General features: G+C 34.0%; 1 protein-coding gene across 1 annotated transcript; it reads left to right on the top strand.

Annotated features, from left to right (window-relative positions):
* The first annotated feature begins 10,967 nt into the window (after positions 1-10,967).
* Positions 10,968-23,814, top strand: LOC128235843 (uncharacterized). The gene is made up of 10 exons (XM_052950635.1): positions 10,968-10,977; positions 13,580-13,891; positions 14,023-14,355; positions 14,454-14,747; positions 19,129-19,443; positions 20,013-20,300; positions 20,642-20,932; positions 21,318-21,443; positions 22,432-22,514; positions 22,991-23,814. Exons 1-10 carry the CDS (start codon positions 10,968-10,970, stop codon positions 23,279-23,281), a joined length of 2,343 nt encoding a protein of 780 aa, XP_052806595.1. The 3' UTR covers positions 23,282-23,814.
* The last annotated feature ends 163 nt before the right edge of the window (positions 23,815-23,977 follow it).

Here is a 23,977-nt window from a genome sequence, read left to right as displayed (position 1 = left end):
TTATACACAATACAAGCGATAAGAAATGAATATAGTTGGTATCGAAATGTGTCATAGCCTGAAAAAATTGCAATGTGACACAGGAAACAGCTGTTTAAACGGGTCAAACCACGCCGTAACAACCTTAGTCGACAAAACGTTACCACCCACTATATTTATTAAAATAAATAGTAAATGTCTATTTTGATTATTCGAAAAGCGAAGCAAATCAAATCACTATTTGCGAATGTTTTTTAGTATACTCACATCTACGGTTTGTTTACATTTTCGTCCGATCCTTCCCCATTTTGAAGAGTAATTACGTACGAAAGCCTTAATAAAACGGTCGCAGAAATCTTCGTATGCAACTTCATACGAAGTGATCGCTTGCTCAACGTGCATTCAAATTCATAAAAAATAGTCATGCATGACGAAAGTTGGCTCTTGAAATAACCAAACTGTCAATAGTTGATAACAACGACACGATTTTGAAACCAGGCAGCTCTCCCTGGATATTGTTCTGCACATACACCAGAGGCACCGTTCCTCAGCACTTTCAGTGCTTTGATTCTTTCAAGCGAGGCATGGATAAGGATTTGTGCACGCAAACTGGTTTTTAAACCCCCAGTAAATTTATTTTACTGACCGTTCCTCGGTGGAACCTAACAATCCTTGATAAACACACCTAGTTGTTATATAGTATATATATGCACTTTGTCGTTCGGTGAGTTTTGTGCTGTTGTTCCGTGTTTCTTGTTTGTGATTTTTTTGTTTTTGTGTTTTATGTCTTTGGCGTTTACCCTGTGCAATTAAACGAGGTTTATGTTTAAACCTCTGGCTACTGAGCTTTTGCTCTGTAGCTTTTCATATAAATAATGAGGACGACAGAGTTTTCCAGAACATGGGAAAAAACGTAAACGTTGATGTCTATATCGCATTAAATAAAGTTTCTCCCCTCCTAATAGGGAAACTACATACACGGTCACAATAGTCCAACGTTTAATTGTTCTCACAAGTTATTTAAATATCGCTTTAATTAGAGCTATTGTACATTATTTTGAACACAAAGTAGCAACAGCCAGATGCTAAGCATAATTGCTAATCCAAGACTCCAATCTTATTTAATATACAAAGTAGTTATTACTGATTTGCAGAGTTAAGAATAAATTGAAACAGTTAAGATTTTATAATTACTATCAATAGAGAGATTGCCAAAACACTTTCATTGCAAAATTCAAGTACCGTTGTTACGTTAATTATCAGTGTATGTAATAACAAAATAATAAAATTGAATTATTTGCAAGTGCAGATGGGAGAATGTTTGTGAGACTGAATTATTGTAGGCGTTACTTAAACCAACAAATTACATTCTTGTATAGGTGGATCCTCACTTATTGCCGATTTTACCTGTTCAATCGCAACATTTGTAACGCGTACTACCAATGCAAAGCCGGATAAAAAAAATCACCTGGAATGCATACATCATGACAATAAACAGAACATAAAAGTGACAGCGAGCGGATACGTGTTTCTTTTTATGTGCACAAAGATATGGCAATTCAATAGGATACTGGTTAAAGGTCAAAGCTACTGTGCTACTTCATATAGTTTCCATTGATTTCTGTATACACTAAAAACTGAAATGTTCTACATCATTAAAACTATCAAACAATGATTCGCAGTAAATAAAAGTGACAAAGAGTTCATTCCCTATAATGCGAGTTTAAGGCAGAGCACTTAGGCCAGTACATTTGCAAATGAACATATCCATTGGTAAACCGCAAATCGACGACGCTCACTGTATTTGTAAAGCTAGGTATTTCATTCTTAATACAAAATAATGTTATAATGTCTTCATGTTTTTTTTACGTTTATGAATATGAGCATAGTACACGTAAAATTGTCATTGCCCCAACTCGCTGTAGACTTATTCATAGTAAAGTTGATGATAAAAATTCGGATACATCTGTCGCTTTTGAGGTAATTAGTCACAATAAATTTGTATCTATAGTTCTTTGTTCTTCTACTGCTTAAAAACGCACATAATGTACAAATCAACCACTTTGCATAAATGCAACGCAATCCACTTTGATTCTCTTAACCGAACTTCAAGCTAATAAAATAAGTATTTGTCCATTCTATGGAAACTTTAAAATGCAAAGAGAAGTGGTCTTTCTTCTGACCAGAAACATATCAGGGTTATCGTCGTGTTTTTGCCGTATTCTTGTGAAATAGGTCTGTGAGCAATGGTTAAATTTTATAGATAACAAACAACGTTGAATTACATAAAGATGACATGGCCTTTGACCCCAGAATCAACAGAATTAGTTCAATTGTCCTAAGTGTCATATTATCTTGCAGCCAGGATTGAGTTGTTTTTAGATTGTTGAGGAGAAAAATTGTTTCTATGCCTATAATATTTTAATTTCAAAATATTACAGCCAATCAAAGTGTTTGGGCTCTTGGATGTGTTGTTTTGAGTCGTTAGATCGAAAACCATTCTACTGCTTAAGCTCTTCCCGTGATAATTTATGACCCCCTGCTCTTTCGAATTAAGTCAGTCGGTCATCGGTCGGTCTATGTTATTGACAGACCGAATATTGTTCATTCGATGTTTCGCACGTTGCATATGCCTTTACAGCATTCTTTATCATGATTATTACAATGTAAAATCATTTCACATTTTGGCTCCAAACAATTCTTATATATATATCCATATGAAACAATGAAATTGGAAATTTCCTTCCTTTGATGTTCATGTTTTGCTTAATGTTTATTTGTTTCAGTTCGTTCCACTTCAAATAGCCACAAACGTACATGCCTAAACTTGAAAAATATTATTTTTCTTAAAACCACAAGTATCTATACGGATATTCGTTCCATTGTGAATGCACAATTAAAACACTGTGTATTCATTGTAAAATATCTTCCTTCCACGTGCCTTAATTGTTACGACCGAGAGGCTTGTACACCATCGCAATGATGTTATGATATTTGTTGAAATGTAACCCTTTCTACTATGGCTTTATTTACAATTATTCAATATAATGATGAAGGAAAACCTATCATCAGCGATATGATTTTATCATCGGCTTTGTGCGTGTAAAAGTATGGCGTTATGGATACTTATTATGGTTTATATATCACATTATAGTGAAGGATTGGGTAAGTGTCTATTTTGATAAAATGTACAATTTTCTTTTAAATTGTGCGTCATACTGGATTGTGTTTAGGTGTGTACTAGCTTGCAAAAAGTTTATATTTTATCAAAATGTGTAAAAAGTTTTATTTCATGTGTAGTCTATCTTCGTTGTTAAGTGACGTTCTCTGTCAGTCTTGAAGCGTCTGTTATGCCTTAAACTTTTGCATCTAGACTCGATCTTCGTTAAACACAATCTACCGGGATTTTCCCTGGAGCTACCAGTCCATTACTATTGTAATTGATGATTGTGATAATACGGGCTCTAAACCGAGCGAAGCTCGGCAGAGCCCTATTACGGTCACACATAGCACTACTTTCGTTCAAAAGTTGCACATACTATCAGCCTGAAAAAAAAGACGTAAAGGTGATGGAACCAGTATTTATTCTGTTCATAAACTATATTGAGCGCGTGCATGCCGGACACCAACGTCATCAGAGCGTGACGATACGGAAGAATGAAATTTAAACTATTAGATGCGGCGAAATAGCGCCCTACTAGTTATAAATAATAAGTTATAAATAAATAATTCAAAATATGCTTATAAGCAATTACTATGAATACTTTTGGTAAACTCAAAAAACACAAATAAAACATATTTCTATAGATTGTCTGAGATATATACTTTGTTTTCACTTGTTTATTAAAGATATTCATACGCATTGTTTACCAGTCTATACGAAGGTCACACTTGACAGTTAGTAGTTGTCATTAAAATTTAGGCTTTACAATATCAATACTATTTAGATGTTTGACAGTTGTTGATCGGATAGAAATTGCGTAGAATTAATTCCTGTTGGATTACCGATTTAATTACGACCATGGATTATACCGGTACACATAGCAGAGCTTGTCACGTCAGCCAGGTACAGTATGATTATTTTGTAAAAATGTAAAACCACTTTTCAGTAAATCATACAATGAAGATATCAATTTCATAAACTTATGGCATGCGGTTGACCAGTTCAGAAATCGCTATGGCTGAGCGAGATATTGTCACTGAAAAGATGGATGGGGTGTACCGTCTGTGAACCTCAACAATGGATCACAGTGATTTGGAGGGAATGAGCTGACCCCTTTGAAGAATCTGAAGAAAAAAATATATATTTTAGGTTATTTTAGGTAAAATGTAACTAAATTTTGTAAAGGTCAAAATTCAGCTCATTCCCTCCAAATCACTGTGCAATGAGTGAGATGTTTTGACTGAGATCAAAGGATGGGAACACCTTTCAATTACCAACACGCTGGTTGAGAGATTGAAACTAAAAAGATATACAGGAATTGTATGCCAAGTGAAACCATGGCGGAGCGCAAGATTATGATGGAAAAGATCAATGGACGGTTGCGGTCCGACACCATGTGAATGATAAAGATTGTATGTAACATTAAAATATTTAATATGTAAAAATATACGACCAAAAGTGGATTATTTGTTTATTATATATATCATAGAGTACACAGTGACAAACCCATTTTTTATAATTCTCAGACCAAGAGATCACCCAAGGAACCGAATCGCCCCAATCAGATAGCTCGACTGGCCACAACTGCAGTCCAAATACCAGGTAACTGAAATACAACACCACTTTTTTGTGACAGATGTTATTAAATTAAGAAGTTGGAAAGGGAGGGTGCAGAAGGGGTTTCCCATCCTTCCAAAAAAAAAAACATGGCGGAGCGCAAGATTATGACTGAAAAGATAAATGGACGGTTGCGGTCCAACACCATGGCCTTGTGAGCTATTGTGACTGTAAAGATGAATGGTTTTGCTTTGATCCACAGATTGTGTGAAAGATTGCAAATAAATAGTGCCGAGTGACCCCTCGTGTCAAGCAAAACTATGGGAGATTAGAGATTGTGACTGAATATGTTGAGAGGAAGGCTGACACCATAAGAGTGCAAGATTGTGATTGAAAGACAAATCGGCAAATGCGGGTTGATGGTTTTGCTGTGGGCCACAGATCGTGTGAAATATTGTAACTAAATAGTCAGTCCAGGGTGTGGAGAAGGCGAACCATCCTGCCAAACAACCCCCATGACTGAGTGAGAGTTGCCATACCCTTACAATGAAACAACATGGCTTTGTGAGAGAATCATCAATGTTACTAAAATACACTTACTTTACAGGTGCACCTGTATGCTATCAAGTTGTGCAATTCTTTATTCATACGTTCTGTTCTATATATATTTTAAAACTTTAAAATGGAGGTGCACCTCTTACATAATTACAACTGCACCTCTATATTTAAGATGGAGGTGCACATCTTTAATATACAACTGCACCTCTATATTTAGACCGTCATGCCTTTTCTTAGACCTGCACCTTAAACAATTAGGTGCAACTCCATTTTTTCAATTTACATCGCCGTTTAGTAGTTTTTCACCCAAATGGTAAGTCAAACTGTACTGGCTTGCTCACACTCAATTTCATGGTCAAGTTTGTTATAAAATTGCCATTGTGTCAAAATTTCTGCTTGTTAATAAGTAAAAAATTCTAAATGAGATGCCTAAAGAAGTTTGTGTTGTTGACAGTAAATACTGTAAACACTCTCTGCTATTCACTCAAATCTGCATGCGATAATGCACCAGTCAATTGTAACCCCCCCTCCCCCCCAGGTCTGGGGAATAGTGGGGACTTTGACATTTGGTCCAGCCATCCCTGGCTAAAATCCCTGCCCTGTCAAATGCCCCTGCACCCCAGGGACCCTAGGTAAGGCCCATTACCCGTTATATCTAAAGCGAAGACAAAACCACGACATTCACACGGCACTGAGGGCCACCTGAAAGGTAAACACACGGCCCATTTCCCCGTCTATCCCCTGTATATCCCCGGACCTGGGGTGGGGGCGTGGTTACAATTGACTGGTGCATAAGACCCCAGCTTCTCGATAAATCTTAAGCGTAACGGACTTAAAAAGCTTGAACCTGTTATAAAATATTTCCATAAATTGGGGCAAAGAAACATGACATACAAAATAAAAAAGTCATACATGTACATACAGTGTACTAATGCTCAATAGCAATAAGTTTGGTCATAAAGAAGTTGTGTTACTATAGTTTAGATTTCAGTGTAAATCACTTGTAAATGGGATATGTAAGATTAGCACAATTTACAGACTTTTTTTTGTATTTCAGAATGCATCCATGCCACCTGGTTTTTGACATTACTGCTGTGTTTTCAGCAATGCAGGTATTGCCATGTTATGTATTACTGGAGGCAATTAGTTTGGAAATAAACCAGAATTTTGTCAAGGTTTCCCTGAAATAAATTGCCAGTATGTTTCTTGCTCGTTAATATTAACATTCGCTTGTTATGACATCATGATCAGTGTTTATTTCAATAGCTCATTGATGAACTGTTTCTTTCCGAATTGAATTTCTTTCATGCCGTTTTTGTTGCGGCTTTGAGATAATATCATTTTCTAATAAAACTGCTGACCTTCATTGGTGTTTGGACTGTATTGTGCATCTATTTGCACATTTTGTTTGCTCTTTTAAGCAAACATTGCATTAATTGCAAACAAGTATCACAACTTACTACACATGATGCAGAATTATGTTTCATTTAGTGTGCATATGATTTTTAGCTTATGAACATGAAAAACATCTACTTAAACAATCACAGCAACACAATGAGATCCCTATCTAAAGAAATGTTGCTACTTTTCATTTATTCATACTGTCAATCATTCATGAATATATTCATTTACTTGAAGTTAATACATTGAAAAAATTTGCATCTCAACTCTGATTGCAAAAGCAATAAAAAGTGAGCAGGGGGATTGAGATAAGTACCTTTTCCCTTATTGCATTAAAGAAAAAACCTAAATTCACTCAAAATACCTTAAAGGGTACACCAGATTGGCACCAAAAATATTATTTTCTGTAGCGAATCTCGGTACAATTGTATCATAAAATTTGATCAAAACGTTCAATCTGTGAGAGTGCAGCTTGAATAAATTAAAACACTAATTTATTGTTTATTTAATATAGCCATCCTGGTTGCTGAAGCCACAGAGGTATTTTCAAGGACAAGAACCAATGCTGATCAAAACATGGTCTAGTGATGGCATTCCATACCCGTTCTTGGCAAGGATTTTTTAAAAAGGAATATTGTCTGCAAGTAAGAACGATTTCTAAGAAAGTCTGGTTTAAAGGCTTTCAAAATGCATCTGGGTACTCGATTAGTAAAGATTAACCTTTGAGTTGTTAAAAAAGTTATTGCAAATCGTCCAAAAGACTATATATTTTTTTTTTTGTTACAATTTTTTTTGGAATTAGTGAACTTTTCTGCACATTTATCGCATTAATGCACCAGTCAGTTGTAACCTTGGACCCTCGAGGTCCAGTGGTAAACCGGGGATAGCCGGGGAAAAGGGCTGTGTTTTTACCATTCAGGTGTCACTGCAGTGCCGGGTGAATGCGGTGGTTTTGTCTTGGTGCAAAATATAGCAGTGCGGGGGGGCATTTGGTGGGTATTTTAACATCATTTCTTCCCTGCAGGGCGGGGATTTTACCCTGGGTTGGCTGGACTGAAAGTCAAAGTCCCCGCTATTCCCCGGGCTTGAGTGGTGTTTACAATTGACTGGAGCATAATTCCTACATAAAAGGTTATGTATGTCTCAAATGAGTGTTTCAGGCATTTTTTCATACTTTTACAGTAGAAGAAGATAGTCTTATTATGTGTCAAACATTGATTTTGTGTCTTGCTTGCAGAATATGATGTGCCAATAAGCTCCAGTTTGCTGCGGTTTCGCCCATGGCAGTGGTCCTGCAATCTCGATCCAGGAGTTGCAGCTCTGAATCTAATATTTCAGAATGAAGATGTAAGTTAACTTTGTAGTACTTGTTTGTGTGTAAATGGTTCCAAAGAGTGAGATTTATACTAATCTAGTGTAAATAAGTAATTTCTAGACACTGGTTAAGAGCTGTAATCTTAATTTTAAGGCAAATCTAGCCTTCAAAACAGATACTTTAAGCGATGTTTTTTTTAAACTTAGCATAATTATGCTATCACTGCATTTTCTACATCATGTCGCCATCTCATACATGAAAACACTAGCAGTTGTCATGAATCTTTCAGTTTTGGCGTGTTTTTACCATTTCCTTTGCTGCGCCATTTGTCCCTGGAAGCATTTCAGTTTGGCTCTATGTCATTTTCTATATAAACGCTAAGCTGATAAAGTGGAAAAATCTTATTTTGCTTTGAAAAAATCTTAATAGAGTAGGCAGCCCATTTTTATGGTGCTGTCTTATATATATTTATAAACTTTACTTGGTCAGATTAATCCAATGCATGAGGAAATAATGGCTCTTTAAAAGTTTGCGGCTTACCGATTGATGGAAATGGCTATTTCTGCTTTTTATGAAAACACCACTGGTGCTAATACTCATTCTAAAAGTGATTAATATATCATTGCCAAACTTTCAGTATGTGTTGCATACAGCCTGAAATTGAACTATAGGAGTTTTGAAGTCTGTTTTTGCAAAAATATTATATGAAAATACTGTTTTAAAGAGATACATTGTAAGCTTGGTTAGTGTCTATATGAAACATATAGTTAGAATATCTGTGGTCTTAGGCCATATTTACATATTTTTAACAACGGTGACTTCATTTGTTAGTGTGATAGTCTCTCCATCTGCGTCAATGTAAACAAATTGACCCTTGTTTATTATATTCTGAGTTTAAAATAGGTGTCTCTGTTTCAGATCGGAATTCATCACTATAGTACCGTATTCACCAGTAAGGTTTTATCCAGGATACCAGAGTGGCCTCTGGGATTGATCTCTTCAATAAGTTGGATTCACCAGTAACGTTTTATCCAGGATACCAGAGTGGCATCAGGATTTGATCACTTCAGTACTGTATTCACCAGTAACATTTCATCCAGGATACCAGAGTTGGCATATGGGACGATCACTTCAATACCCTATACCAGAGTACAATATGTATCTTGGATCAATGACTTCAGTACTGTAATCATCATGAACAATTGAAATAAGAGACAGTAATTGCATATGTATCAAATGCAGAGAAATGTGTCAATTTTCTTGGAGAGTATTCCCCTATCAATAGATCAATACATCATAGTTTATTACAGTCATCTTGTCAGTAGGCTGCTAAACTCTTGCTGGGGGTGGCGGCAATTTACTATGTCTAAAATACAGTGACATTGTTAAAATTAAAGCAAAGCCTAATATGTTCTGAACAAATAAGTGTATTGGCAAAGTATATACTTTTTGTAGTTTTAAACTGAATGAGCTTATGAATGAGCTAATGTAAGCATAATTATAGTACATTTTTGTTCTGATAATGTTGTGAACAGTTAAATTGCTTTATTGTGCATATATTACAAGTTTACAACATAAATATATATGAATCAAGAACAAGAACTAATGTTTTGTTGAATAATCTATGTGCTTCTTTTTAGCTCACCTGAGCACAAAGTGCTCAAGGTGAGCTATTGTGATCGCCCTGTGTCCGTCATCCGTCGTAGTCGTCCGTTGTCGTCCGTCGTCAACAATTTGACTGTTAACACTCTAGAGGTCACAGTTTGGGCAATATCTTAATGAAACTTGGTCAGAATGTTACTCTCAATAAAATCTTGGACGAGTTCGATATTGGGTCAGCTGGGGTTAAAAACTAGGTCACCCGGTCAAATTAAAGGAAAAGCTTGTTAACACTATAGAAGTCACATTTATGACTGTATCTACAGGAAACTTGGTCAGAATGTTAATATTGATAATCTCTAGGTCAAGTTTGAATCTGGGTCAAGTGTGGTCAAAAACTCGGTCACCTGGTCAAATTGAAGGAAAAGCTTGTTAATACTCTAGGCCCCAATTTCTCGAAACTTCTTAAGCTTAACAGGCTTAAGTAGCTTTTAATATTTCAATTACTCAAAATACGTACTTGAATGGAATTTTGATAAATGAAAAATGGTTTAATTTAACTAACATATAGATAATTCCTATCTAAGGGCTATTCCATTTATACATATACCCCACGGGGGGACGGCAATTTTTTTCATCATATATGGTAGGGTGTCTTTTTCACTAATTTGCATCTGTAGGTGGATGTCAAATTGTGAAAATTGCTTCTGATGGGGGGTGTCGAAATTTAAAAATTAAATCGCATATGACGTAAGGGTGAAAATCCCTTCAGACCGATCAAACAGTTAATTCGTGTTACCTCCCTTGAATTGTTTATACTTTGCGGAATACTTCTGTTTTATTTCTTGATAGCATCTTCTCAATATACCATAATCCTTTGCGGCATAGGATCTTCCGGTTTCTTTTCGGGTTGAAATGAAGTCCAATAACAGCGCAAAAATCCTATAAATTACCACCCCAGGTTTGTTATGAATTATATTTTCTCATTTTATATGGCATTTCAATGAGTTTATAATCAATCATAGAGATATGATATGCATAACATAAGATATTAATCGCTTGACAAACTACCTAGACAGGAGGTTGTGGTGGGTGGGGTAAACTGTTCTGAAAAATATATGCTGTTCCTAATCTTATTTGATTATTGTTGTTTTTAAAGGAAATAGACGAAACACTTCTGCTATTAATTTCCCTTCCTTTTATTTACAGATATGATTCAAATATGCTGATATTATGTTTTGATAACATTACTTCCATCAAGATCACCATTAGAATTGGTTTGGCTGCTAGTACACCCAGGACTGCAAGCGAATAGTGATGGATAACCAGTGGTGGTCGACAGACTACTGTTGGTTGGACAGTTTTCGTTTATTTGACTGCTATTTTGGTTGGACCATGAGTGTTGGTAAAACACCTATAGATAGTTGGACTGTAAGTGTTAGTTTGACAACCTTTGTTGGCTGGACTTCTGGATGGATAGCAAGTGTAATAAACAGCTAGTGATGTTTGAACTGCAACTGTTGGTTGGACAACTATTGTTTCTAAATGGCTATATTTATAGATTGGACCACAAGTGTTGTTTCAACAACTATTAAGTGATTGAAAGTGTTGGTTTGAAAATAAGTGTTGATTGGACAGCGATTAATAAATGGACCTCTTTTGTTGCACAGCTACATGTACTGTAAATTGGACAGCAATAATTGGTTGGATTCCCATTCATTGGTTGTGTTTCTCAGACAGTTTGTTTTATCTGAGCAATGATCATTAAAAGTCATATAATCTGTATAGAATTATAAGTACTTATTACTAAGTGCTTATTATTAATATTATTACAGGTACAATTATTCAATAATAATATTCATAATGCGTTACATATTGTTTTATACTATAAACAATAATTTTACAAGATCTTTCAATAAATTAAAAATCCGTACAACCATGTTGTGTTTGTTTTCCAATTATTTTTTAAGATAGACACATCAACTTGCTTCAAACATGATAAATATGCCATTTAATTTTGCACAGCAAATAAAGAGTTCATGACATAAATTATAATCTTATTCTTATCAAAATTAATGATATAAGAAGTGTTAGAGTTGAATCATTAAATTGCATTTTACATCAATTTCTAATGGGTCATTAGATTTGATGAGATCTCATTGCCACTTTGAAGTCACAAAGTCCCTTGAAGAAAGGGCTTTTGCCAATTTCTGAGAAAAGGTTAAAGGGTATGTTCAAAAAAGTAAAAATCAAGTTCTGTTTGACAAATGGACTGGAGATGTGCCATGTGATTCTTCCTATAACAGTAAATCAATGATTTCAATGTATCCTCAGCAACAAGATAGTTTAAAACATAAAACACGGTGACTATAGAGTGTAAAATTAAAATAATAGTAACTCTTCAAATCTTGGGAAAATGTTGTGAATTAAAACAGAAATGGTTCAATATCTGAATCATCATTAACAGCATCCATAAAAGCCTAATGTAAGATCACTGAATTATTTGTTTATACTTTTATACTTGTAAATTTTAAATCGCTTCTGAAGGGGATTATTCCGGATCTATAACAACAAATAGAGGTAAGACCCCCAAACGGTTAATTTGCTTCTGTAGGGGGGAGGTCTAGTTCAAAAGTGCCTTCCCCACGTGGGGTATATGTTTAAATGGAATAGCCTTAAAGTATAAAAACTCTTAAAGAAGTAAATATTATCCAAATTATTGAAAACCCAAAATAGTGAGTTTAGCTTAATCCGGTTATAGGGACTTAAAAAGTTTCGAGAAATTGAGGCCTGAGGTCTCATTTATGACTGTATCTTCCTGAAAGTTGGTCAGAATGTTTATATTGAATAGCTCTAGGCCAAGTTCGATCTTGGTCATGTGCAGTCAAAAATTAGGTCACCAGGTCAAGTAATAGGAAAAGCATGTTAACACTCTAGAGGCCACATTTATGACAATATGTTCATGGAACTTGATCAGATTGTTATTCTTGATGATCTGTATTGGATCAGATGAGCGATACAAGGCCTTCAGGGCCTTCTTGTTTTTTTAACTGTTAAAGATGTATAATTCAGTTTAAAGACTCATACTTTAAATAATTAAATATGTTCATACTTTCTGCATACATTGTTATATTCAATGATGGAATGGTGCTAACAACATCAACTACAGGGAATTTATTTTCATTTCAAACTGCTGAGGTGGTCAAACCATATTTCCAGGTTATTTGCAGAACCTTAAAAATCTAAAATATACACAATGCTGTTTTACATATTAAAATAGTTAAGTACAGGTTAATTGTCAGATAACTGTAATAATTAGTTTTAAGTAAACTCAATCTGTTTCATTTACCTTCTTATGTTTAAAGTGGGAATCATTTATTTGTACTGTAAATGCTTGTATGATATTCAGTATTAGGTAAATTAATATACTTGTGTTTGTTATTATGAGTTTTTTCAAACATTAAAATATTAAATTTGCTTTGCATTGCCTTAACCTTACTTGTTATGCACTTTAATAATCTAATTGGTGTAGTCAAAGTCATAGTATGTTATATAAAATGAATTTTGCCTTTGACTCTTGTTTACCTAAGAAAAAATGTACTGCATTAGCAGTTTCTACAGTTGATAACATACCTAGAGCCCGTCTAAGGCAGTGCCTTATTTCATATTGTTTTGATACGTTCTTGAACACTCTTGGTCCTTCTCCAAACACTGTCGTAAAACACAGTCTTCTGGGCTTTTCCCTGTAAATTCCAGTTTATTACTATTCTAATTGATAAATGTGATAATATTTTGATGCATGTGCGTTCTCGGCCACTCTTGGTCGTACTCCAAACAATGTTGAAACAATGTAGATGACCAAAAAAAATGTCTATTCATACTTACAGGTCTTATTTAAGGGCATCCTTTAAACACTGTTGAAACTATGTCAATGTGCTTAGGTACTACCAGCGTACGTAGTTGACCAAATAAAACATTGATTATTATAAACTTGTGTCTTATTTGAGGTACTCCTGCAATCACTGTTAAAAATGGTGTCGGAGTGCTTAGATTATTACAACCAACATTTGTTGGGAGAAACGTGACTTTTGAATTCACACCGTCTTCATCGACATCAACAGACGATATCAAGTTGAACTACATAAAACGGAATTGGTCGATTGCAAAAACAATTGAAGAGGATTATTTACATGTACAGCGTGAGGGACAATCTACAATTTTTACCATACCTGAAGTAGATCGCAGTTTCAATGGAACCTCTGTATACACATTAATTGGCAACACGAGAAAATCGCCCTTACTCGAATTGAACTTAAAAGGTTAGCTTTTTAGTTGTTTTTATTTCTAATATTGTCATATTTGTCCTTAAAATCGCAAATAATTATTAAAAGACAACTTTTAAATACATAAATTGAATGGCTAATTGCATTGTATTTTTTAAATGTTCCAGTTTACACAGATGCGGACGGCTGTGGAGAACTGTACTTTCTTTCGGAGGGACCTTATTTTGCCGGAGACAATTTGAGTCTTGGATATTTCCCGTCACCACAAGTTGCAAAAGAGAAAAATACAAGCAAGTATTCTGTCAAACTCATCAATGGCAGTAATGCGGACCATAAGTCCATTCAACAAGCAAAGGGTGTTTTGGAGCTTGACCAGGTGGGCCACGAGTTCGTCTTCACTTTATTCAACGTTAAGAAAAATGACAGTGGAATTTATTGGATTCAGTGTCTGGACGGAGTTTCCGGAAAGTACTCTAATGGTGTCCATGTATCGATTAAAGGTTAGTTTGTCTTTTTCAAAACCATAAATTGAATGTGTACTTAGAATATGATTGCTGATTTAAACATGTGATGCCTATTGTGTTGATGATATCTTCAGGAAAGCCGATAATTGGTCCCTTGACCACAATTTCTACATGCAGAGAGTGTATCGTTTTTAAGACAGAACAAACACTTGGACAAGTGTACTGCGAAACGGATGAAGAATATAACGCCACAAATGTAGAGTTTAAAATAGGACTAATTCGGTATGAATCATTCACATTATCACGGAATCGATTTGGATTAAATTCATTTGACAAACCAGCAGATGCGTTCCATCAACTTAGTGCAATTTGCACAGTCTTTGGAATACACCGGAACATGTCAGTGCAAGCTTCAATATATATAGTCGGTAAATGATTTTGTATTTATTGTTTGTAAAATAATTTGAGCCTACAAATTAGTTTAAGCTTTTCTTGCCTTTAAGACGGTTGTTAAACAAAATCAATAGGTCCTTAATCAAATTCATTTCTCTGATGGTAATGACATATTTTTGCCTGCATACAGTTTATATTCCAAACCTTGTATCTCTGCAAAACTATCAATATGTTGAATATACCTGAAATTAACGGCCTTGTAATTTTTTCGGTCTTTAGTGTAATTTAAATCTGAAAAGTGCGTTAAAAAAGTGACATAATCTTGCTGATCAAAAATTATGAAATGTTGAAAATAATAACATATTTGCAATATGCATATATTTTTACTACCTAATACATAAAAGGGGAAACCTTAAGTACAAACGTTACGATACTTTGATTAGGCTGTTTTGCTATTAATGAATTACAGCCATCACTTTTCATCTTGTAAATTTTAAATATTAACGTATTTCTCTTCTCTTCAAAAGTAATTTACATAAATGCATGTAATCAAACAAGGCTTTAGATTTGATTTCTTTTAAATTAAATTTGACTCTCTACGCTGAATATTTTTATTTCATGTCTCCTATCAATGACATTTTCTTCATCTGCTTCAAAACACCAAACTCTTTAAAATTCAGAATAAATTGAAAAAAAAAATACTTCAAAAACATATGTATTACTTTTTGCTATATGATTTATTTGATCAATCTGCATATTGTGAATCATATGCAAACAAACATTATTTGAAAGTAGTTTCTAAATATTTTGACAACGCTCACTCTAATCCAACCAATCGGCATTCGCTATTTCATTGCTCCATTTCACATATCAGAAGTATATATACAACTCCTTAACACGATTTCGTCGATGCAAAATGGATCACATACATGAAAATCAACGAATTCAGTGGTACCTGAGTAGCTAAACAGTATTTCAGTTGGTCTTTCCACAATATAAGTGTCTAAAAATTAGTTATTACCTCCTAGGATGTAGTTACATATTTAAGGTTCAATGCTTTATACTATTATCATGTTTTACATTATAGTTCATACAGGTCACATTTCTCAATTGTATTGATTTATTTATATGCTGATAATGAAAACTTTAGACAGTTATCAAGTTTTATGGTTTGACAGTTCATCAGTATGTATCTGTTTCGTCTCAATACTGTTTACAGCGGGTATATAAGATAAAGAACAGTAAAAAAAACTATCCAATGCCAGTTGCAATTTTTTATATTGATCGTGGTGAATTCCGTCAATAAGTATGATATGACAAATATTATGACAGAAATGTAGTTATCAAAACCCTTACTCGAGTCGCTCACGACCAAACTATTTTTTTTAGAGTACGTAATGCACCTATAACAGTTTTGCCCGACCAGGAGAGGGTCTGAGCATGATGTGTTTGGCTGGAACGCATGGGATAATTAGACAACCTGATGACTGCGTAAACAACTCTAGGCATAAAGAAAGTCCAAGGATAGCGTTCTCAACCCCGACTGTGCTGTATCGTCCGATGTATAATTATCAAGTCCACTTTATCCACCAAAGATCCCCTCCCACTGCATCAACCACTGTGCAATACGTACGAAAAACACTATCATGTGCATTAGGCTGTTTTCATTTTAAATATTTTTGACTCATCTCTATTAGCAGACACCTGCGTTGGTAATTAGTTAAATGGCGATAATTATACATCAAAACAACAGTTAATAATACTGAAAAGAACACTACATTTTTTCCAACAATGTTACAAATCAAATTTAAAGTGCATTTATCTGTGAGGCAATACCAAACCACTTTTTCGGTTAGCTTTAACATCTCAAAATCTTTGAAAGCGTAAATAAAATAAAAACATCCAAAACATAAACCCTTTTTGATGTAAAAGAAAAAATACAGTTACATTTCATGTCTATCTCAGTATCAATTATATTACTGAAGAAAATAATATTCAATTTAGTGTTTCGACCACCCGTTTTAAAACATTCCGTCATTGTAATCTTAACGGAATTCTGATATGTTAATATCAGTAACTGGCAAATAGGTAAAGATCCCTGCAATGTGTACGGTAAGCATTAATTCTGATACTATAGAATGTTCGGGATTGAGCCAAACCGAAATACGCATTGTTTGCGGTATACAAAGTTGAATAGTATTTGGATTTTAAGAGTCTAGATTGAAGAACAAGAACTAAACCTCCTCGCATTAGCTAACGTGGTCTAAGTCGGATAGACACCTCCTGGGCGTATCTACCCGAGCGTAGCGTCCACTCGTTGTCTATCCTATACAACGGGGCGATGATGATATTGAAAAACGCTTTTAATGGTCACACATCTCTTCGTCGGTGTACCCAATAACTTGAATCAGGTATAAAGCTTTCTAAAAGCTAACTTTACTGTAAGATTTCCTCAACATAAATAACAATTCGAAATGATCATGAACACAATTCAAAGAGGATACATATAGGTATAAATTTCACCCCTTTGGTAAATATGGCAATTGTTATGTTGCACATGTAACTTATTAATTGCTTCTATATGATATGTACATATTAATTTACTCCGATAGGAGTAAAGTGGAGATTAATTAAGTCTACGAAGCACTACCTTAACACAGATTATCTATACAGAGAAAATAAATACCAATGTTTGACATGTCGAATGGTTATGGTGGTGGTATTTCTGTGAATTTAAGGTATTTGAAGACTTTATATCACAATAAATAAATATTAGTCAATTCAATTTCAATTCAAATTTTGTAAAGAAAGGCAAAGAAAGGCATCCGGCCTATAATACAACACACACAATACAAAGCATAAAATCTTTAGAGTTGTCCTTAATGAATTTCATTTTTCCTTATCTTTTTGTTTCATTATTACATTTACAAAGAATTCTATATTTTTTATTCGGTCATCGTTTAGACTTTGCATAAGATTTATGAAGTTTTGGAATTCTTGCCTACCCGTGTACCATTTATAGATATAAAATTGCCTTTCTTGCCTGCATTTGTTACATTGAAAGATTACATGAAATTCATCTTCTACACATCTGACATCAAAATTAATTAAGCAATATCTACACAGTCTATTTTCCCTTTCGATACCCAAATATCGACCAGTCTCAATAAACAATTTATGGCTAGAACATCGGAATCTCGCTACCGATTTCCTCACATAAAATGGTAGATTGATACATAAATATTTTTCTGGATTTAACAAAGTTTTAAAATGCTTCTGATATGTGTCTCATCGTTTTGAGTCTCCCACATTTTCGAACCAGTTTTGTCTTTTACAATCAACTAACCTTTGCTTAAATGATATTAAAATATTATATAGTTCTGTATTCGTTAATCCATGTTTGACAATAAACTCTTATTAAACAATTTTGAGAGTACATTAACTATGTTACAGTGTGTTATCATTATTAATAAAGAAGGACTCCATTGAATGCTTTAAACTCCAAACATGCGAATAGCGGGATCTATTATATAGTGAGTTTAGCAAAATATCAGCATATATAATTGAAGGATTTATAATTGAAAAATTGGCAGTTCCATACAGATACCGTCCAAACTCGTGGCACCTTAGCTTATGTTATGGTCGTTGTTACTTTAGTAGTGCTTTGCATTATTAATAGATAACATGTTTATGCCATTACGAGAACTCGTCTCCTTAGTGCAATAACTCAATGACTGCATATAGAAAAAACAAACAGTTATTGAGTTCTTGCACTTAGGTGACGAATTCTTCTTAAGATGTCAATCAATCAATAAATAAGCTTTGTGACGTTCGTCATTAATATTATCAAAATTGATATAATATGTCTTATTTTAAACATGAATCTATGAATAATTTAATATAATATTCTTAGTTACTAAGGAACTTTTCTGCTATAAATTTATATGATCAATTATTCCTCGGATCGCATGTGTTAAAATAAATGGTGCTTGACCTGAAATTGATGATTACATCGGAGTCGTCTTAAAAGCCAACATCGGGTTGATCTTTTCAAATTATATACTTTTTTTTACAACTTTTCGCTTTTATAAGCAGCTACCATGACAAAATACAGAACGCAATCAAAATCTAACGAACGTTTTCGTTTATCATCTGAATCAAAGTGACTCGGCTACAATGCCATCTCTGTTACAGTAAAACAGACATTGCATCTCAAATGAAATAGAAGGCAGTGTCATTGTCAATGTCATGGCAAAAGACGTTTTCTTGTTCATAACCTTAAAATATGTCAAATTGTCTACATAAGTTATATTTCTCGCTTTATATTTTGGTTAAAGCACTGGTAATAGTTCATCTAATTGCTAGGTGTGTTGTTATCTTTTAAATTTCTATTTTTATTCAATTGCTGTTATCAAGTCGATCCCAATCGTCCTCCGCATTTGTCGGCTGACGAAGTGCTTTTGGAGGGAGAAACAGTGAATATAACTTGCACTTCATCGAGCGCAAGGCCGCCACCATTACTGAGATTTCTTGTCGAAGCTACTGAAATTGATACCAATACCAATGTATCAACAACGATTGACGGCTCAACCGGATTATACACATCTGTATCCACACTGTATTCGTTTAAGAGAGAGTGGGGAAACAGGAGCATGTCTTGTCAACAGCATCCGGAAGTGAATGGATTATATCCCAAGACAATGTCAAACAGTGTATATATAAGTTACAAATGTAAGTGTGAAAATGATTATTTTCATTATACTTAAAACTAGTCGTAATTTAAGCTTGCATTTGCATACGTCACTACATATGTGTACACATGTATATATGTATATATACATATATATATTGTTCTTCTTCTGAAGGGTTCTATAAATATCTATGGCTAACAGTCGTCGTATATACAGTATTTATTTAGGACCGAAAAAAACACACACGTTTACTTCAAATTAGACGTTATTCTACACACATAATAATACTATGAGGTGGAATTTTCAATTTCTTAAACCAAATAATGCATGTACCAAATGTATTAGAGGCGTATTAAAAGTGTGAAAATGTTTTATATGATTGTATTTTTGTTAGCGTTATACAGTAACCTTTCAACAATAAACAGTGATGTTATTCGTTGAATGACGTTGAACATTGGTTAATATAAGCCTTTCAAAATGTATTGATTTGTTACATTTTTACATGTATGTTAAGTCATTTTGATTACAAACATTCTGCAGATAGTAGTGTTTGTGTTATTTTGATAGATACTTATGTAATGATTATCGTTTTTGGTTTGTTTATTTCAGGTCCCCCATCACTTATCATTCTTGTTAATGAACATCGCAAACTTTCAAAAGTTATAATTGCAAGTTGTTCATTGATGTTCGTTGATTCAGCATGCAATATTAAATGGGAATCAACAATTGAACATTTCAAGTACAATTTAATTAAAAATCGTATCTTTAAGCAAACAACAACGGTAGAAATTAGTTTCAGCGCCACCAATGACGATTATGGAAAAGAAATAAGATGTAGTACTGAATGTAAAAACTCAAAGAATGCTCTTGAAAACGCAACAACTGTCATATTTGAAAGTAAGTGCGGAAACAAATAGAAGAAAATGGATATCATATGTTAATTAGTGTAAATAACATAATAATGTTTGGACATATTTCATCACAATTCGATTTGTACTATCCTGTGGTATGATCTTATGCCAGGTTATACATGTTTAACGAGACATATTTATTAATTTGAAATGAATGCAAAAGTAATTGTCATTTGAAATGTTATTTAGTGAGAAATTGTCACTCACTTTTTTACACGGTTTTTAAAGTGTTGTCTCATCAACTCGGTTGTTAAGCCGTTTTAATAAAGTGCCAATAATGCACATTTCAATAAAACAAGCACCTATAATCTTTAACTATCTGGACAGAAAAACCGACAGTGGTTGTCTCTTCAATCCCCGTTTTACCCGTTCCACCAAATACGACCATAGCGGTCACATGTGTTGCAAATGCCCATCCTGTTGGATATATCACTTGGACGATGGTGAAAGCGTCTAATTCAAAATCATCACAAACAAAGACGTGTTTAAATGCATCAACATGCTCTTATGAAATGACTACATCTGACGTTGAAGAGGTTTATTCGTGTTATGCAAAGAACGAACACGGCAGTGACGAACGGTCAATTGTAGTTGTTCATGAGCATAACTATAAAGAAGGTAAATTATTTGTTAAATGTGTTGTGTCTCCTGTAAAGAGTGCGTTTATATGAAAATGATCCTGTAAACAGGTTATTTGTTAAATAGTTGGTATCTGACCTTGAATGTGTACTTTTAAACGTTTAAAGTACAACGCACCAAAAATAAAAGTATTAGTTATTCCTCTATCTATTTATCAACTTTCTTTTACTGATGACATCAGATTTAGAAACAGTATTTATTTAGATACTTGTGTGGAAATGATAATTGTTTTAGTGATTTTCTGACGACAAATGTTTAGGTTTTGCACTCGAAATAAAAATGAATCCCAGAACAACATCTGTATAATTTATAATCTTGAAACAAACATTATATTCAATATGCATTTTATTCATTTGCTTTACAGAACCGAGACAAAGCGGAAGAGGAAGTTTTTTATGGATACTACTACCTGGAATAGCCGTTGTCACTCTAGGAATTATTGTCCTGGTTGTGTGCGTCTTTCGTAAGCGCTGGTGTCGATGCAATACATGTATGCCTCTTTTTATTATCTTCATTATTATTAAGTTGCCTCTTAAGCTCTTGCGTAGGAAGGAAAGCTTCAAAATCTGCATGTAAAAGTATGTATTTTATTAACTGAAGTTGTGATCTCGGTTATAAAAGAGAACAATGTTCTTGTGAAAAGAATGAATGTTTTGTGTTATAAATCCTTCATGCAAAGTGGTCCTATCTGGAAAATGCTTTTAATGTATTCGAAAGTCAAAAAGGCATTCATTTCATTCGACACATTCATGTGAACCATGCTTTGACGCAACTGCTATAATTTAAATTCGGCATTGAATTTAACTTGATGTGTTTTTCTTGAATTGAATTGCTTTGAAGTGGCTATTGCGGAAGTGCAAAACACTTTATCAAAAAACATTAGAGTGGTATTGATGTATAGGTGTCCGTCTCACTACCAGGATGTTGTAAGTCCGATTCCCACTTGGGTTAACTTTCGATGGCTTCTAAAAATGAACACCAGTACTGGTTTCTATCAAAGACATGAACTTGAATACTTGAATGTTATTCTATAAGCTAACGTTACAATCGAGATAAAGAAAGTAGCATAAACTTATTACAAATACAAACGTAATATCCAAACAAATTTGAAATTAAGTATCTTTGCAAGGCATACATGAATGCTCTGTCTAATATTACATTTTCGATACTAATTGATACATAAACTTGAGTCTTTTATAGAAGTGCCTCTCCACTATCTATACCGTCGATTACTGAGGACACCAATTACCAGCCTATCTTTCAAAGGCATTCACAAAAAGAAACACTTTGCTTTAAGATTATCTCTTGGCAAATTATAGTTCGAAAGTGGGAAAACATATATTAACATACATAGCGATAATGAGCTAAGACTTTTAAAATTAGCAAAGAAAAGTTCCATACTTTTTAAATTATAAAAGTGGCTAAAAGTATGTTTATGTTTAAGTATGCTTATCTTTAATACTCACTCATATTTGCAGTGTACGAGGATGTTAATATTCGTCAAGATGGCAACCATACGTACCAAGACATTGCAGTCCCTTCTTCAAATAGGCCTCATGAGGTGTGGTTACTATGCTATTAATATTGTCTTGTAGAGAAATGACGATATTGTTATTTAGTGAAAACAGATATTAGTTGTATACATACTTACCTCCTTTGGAGAACAAAACTAATATGTGTTATTGAGGTCATTAAGAGCATCCGTTAATGCCAATGTAAGACTCATTGCGTGTTAGAACTACCGTGACTGTCAATGTAGTGTGTTAATTTAATCGATACTTTATCTAAAGACTGACAAAGGAGATCGTGTCCTATAACAATATATACAATTTTCACTTTATTGAACGCGTTTGGTTTCAATTCGGATTTAAGATGCTTACTCATAAGTTTTAATTAAGTAAAATAAGTAACAAAGAATGTTTAAGCATTTCTCATATATTGCATGTTATGTGTGTTTATAAACCACATGTTCAATAGTTCACCAGCGCAGTAGAGTGTGTATAGTTATTCAATTTGATTGTACGTTTGTTATCGCAGTTAGATGCAACGATGTCTCCAGGAATATATGATGAGATTGACGAAAACAACCTGTCTACAGTACAGGCGGGAACTAATCTGACAACAAGTGCGACTGAAAATAGGCAATGCCTGATCGAAAGTAGTAACCCGTACTCTAATATAAGCCAAAGAATCCCAACAGGAACACAGATGACTCAAATGACACGTTACTTCTCAGAGTCAAACAATCCAGGAAGTGTTATGGGGGAAACAAACTCAGAAGGAGGTGAAGGTTACTTACATGTGATTTATCGGTTAAATCCAAAGTAAATGACGAACAAGTTAATTGTTTTATTCTTTGGTAAACATAAATTATTTCAACAAAATCATGAAATTATCGTTGCTAACTATAGAGCTATTACAATTTATATTGTATGATAAGATTACCGAAACAATTCCGACAACGACATAGATAACGAGTAACTTTTCATAGCCAAACAATCCAGAAAATGTCATGGAGAAACACACGCAGAAGGGGGAAATGTAACGTAGTTGTCTTTCATAGAACAAGAAAATGGTCGGTATGAGAGTGTGTTTTTATAAAACAATTTTCTTGAAGCCAAGCAATTTGTCAACACAAACTGTTTTGTTCGATTAGATAAAAACCGTTGAATAACAATACCATATCTGCCTTTTTTACGAACAATGAGGCATACCATATATCAACGGGTCGGTATTTTATGTTAATTATTTGTCTCCGAAGCAGTTGTCCAGTTGTAGTATTAAACAATTTTATGGTGATGGCTAGTGTTATTGTAGAAAACTGAAGTGTTGACAAAACAAACTCGTTGCTTAAAACTTGTTCTTCTGCTTTTTTATGTAAACTGTAACGATATGACATTGCAATGTTTCTGTTTTATATTCGTTTTTGTATCATATTGTAAATATATATTCCAGAAATAAAACAATTTTAATCAGACTAAAACGTCTTTCAGGAAAATATTTCTTGTCCTTTCATGTTAGAAC

Source organism: Mya arenaria, chromosome 5, assembly GCF_026914265.1.
Source record: "Mya arenaria isolate MELC-2E11 chromosome 5, ASM2691426v1".
Classification (NCBI taxonomy): Eukaryota; Metazoa; Mollusca; class Bivalvia; order Myida; family Myidae; genus Mya; species Mya arenaria.
The sequence above is the reverse complement of the archived record's forward strand: the minus strand, read 5'-3'. Positions and strand labels throughout refer to the sequence as shown.

Excerpts from the sequence above, each read along its gene's own strand:
- LOC128235843 (XM_052950635.1), top strand. Across the intron at positions 14,748-19,128 it reads AGCTTCAATATATATAGTCG|TCGATCCCAATCGTCCTCCG; the intron begins GTAAATGATTTT and ends GCTGTTATCAAG. Across the intron at positions 22,515-22,990 it reads CTTCAAATAGGCCTCATGAG|TTAGATGCAACGATGTCTCC; the intron begins GTGTGGTTACTA and ends TTGTTATCGCAG.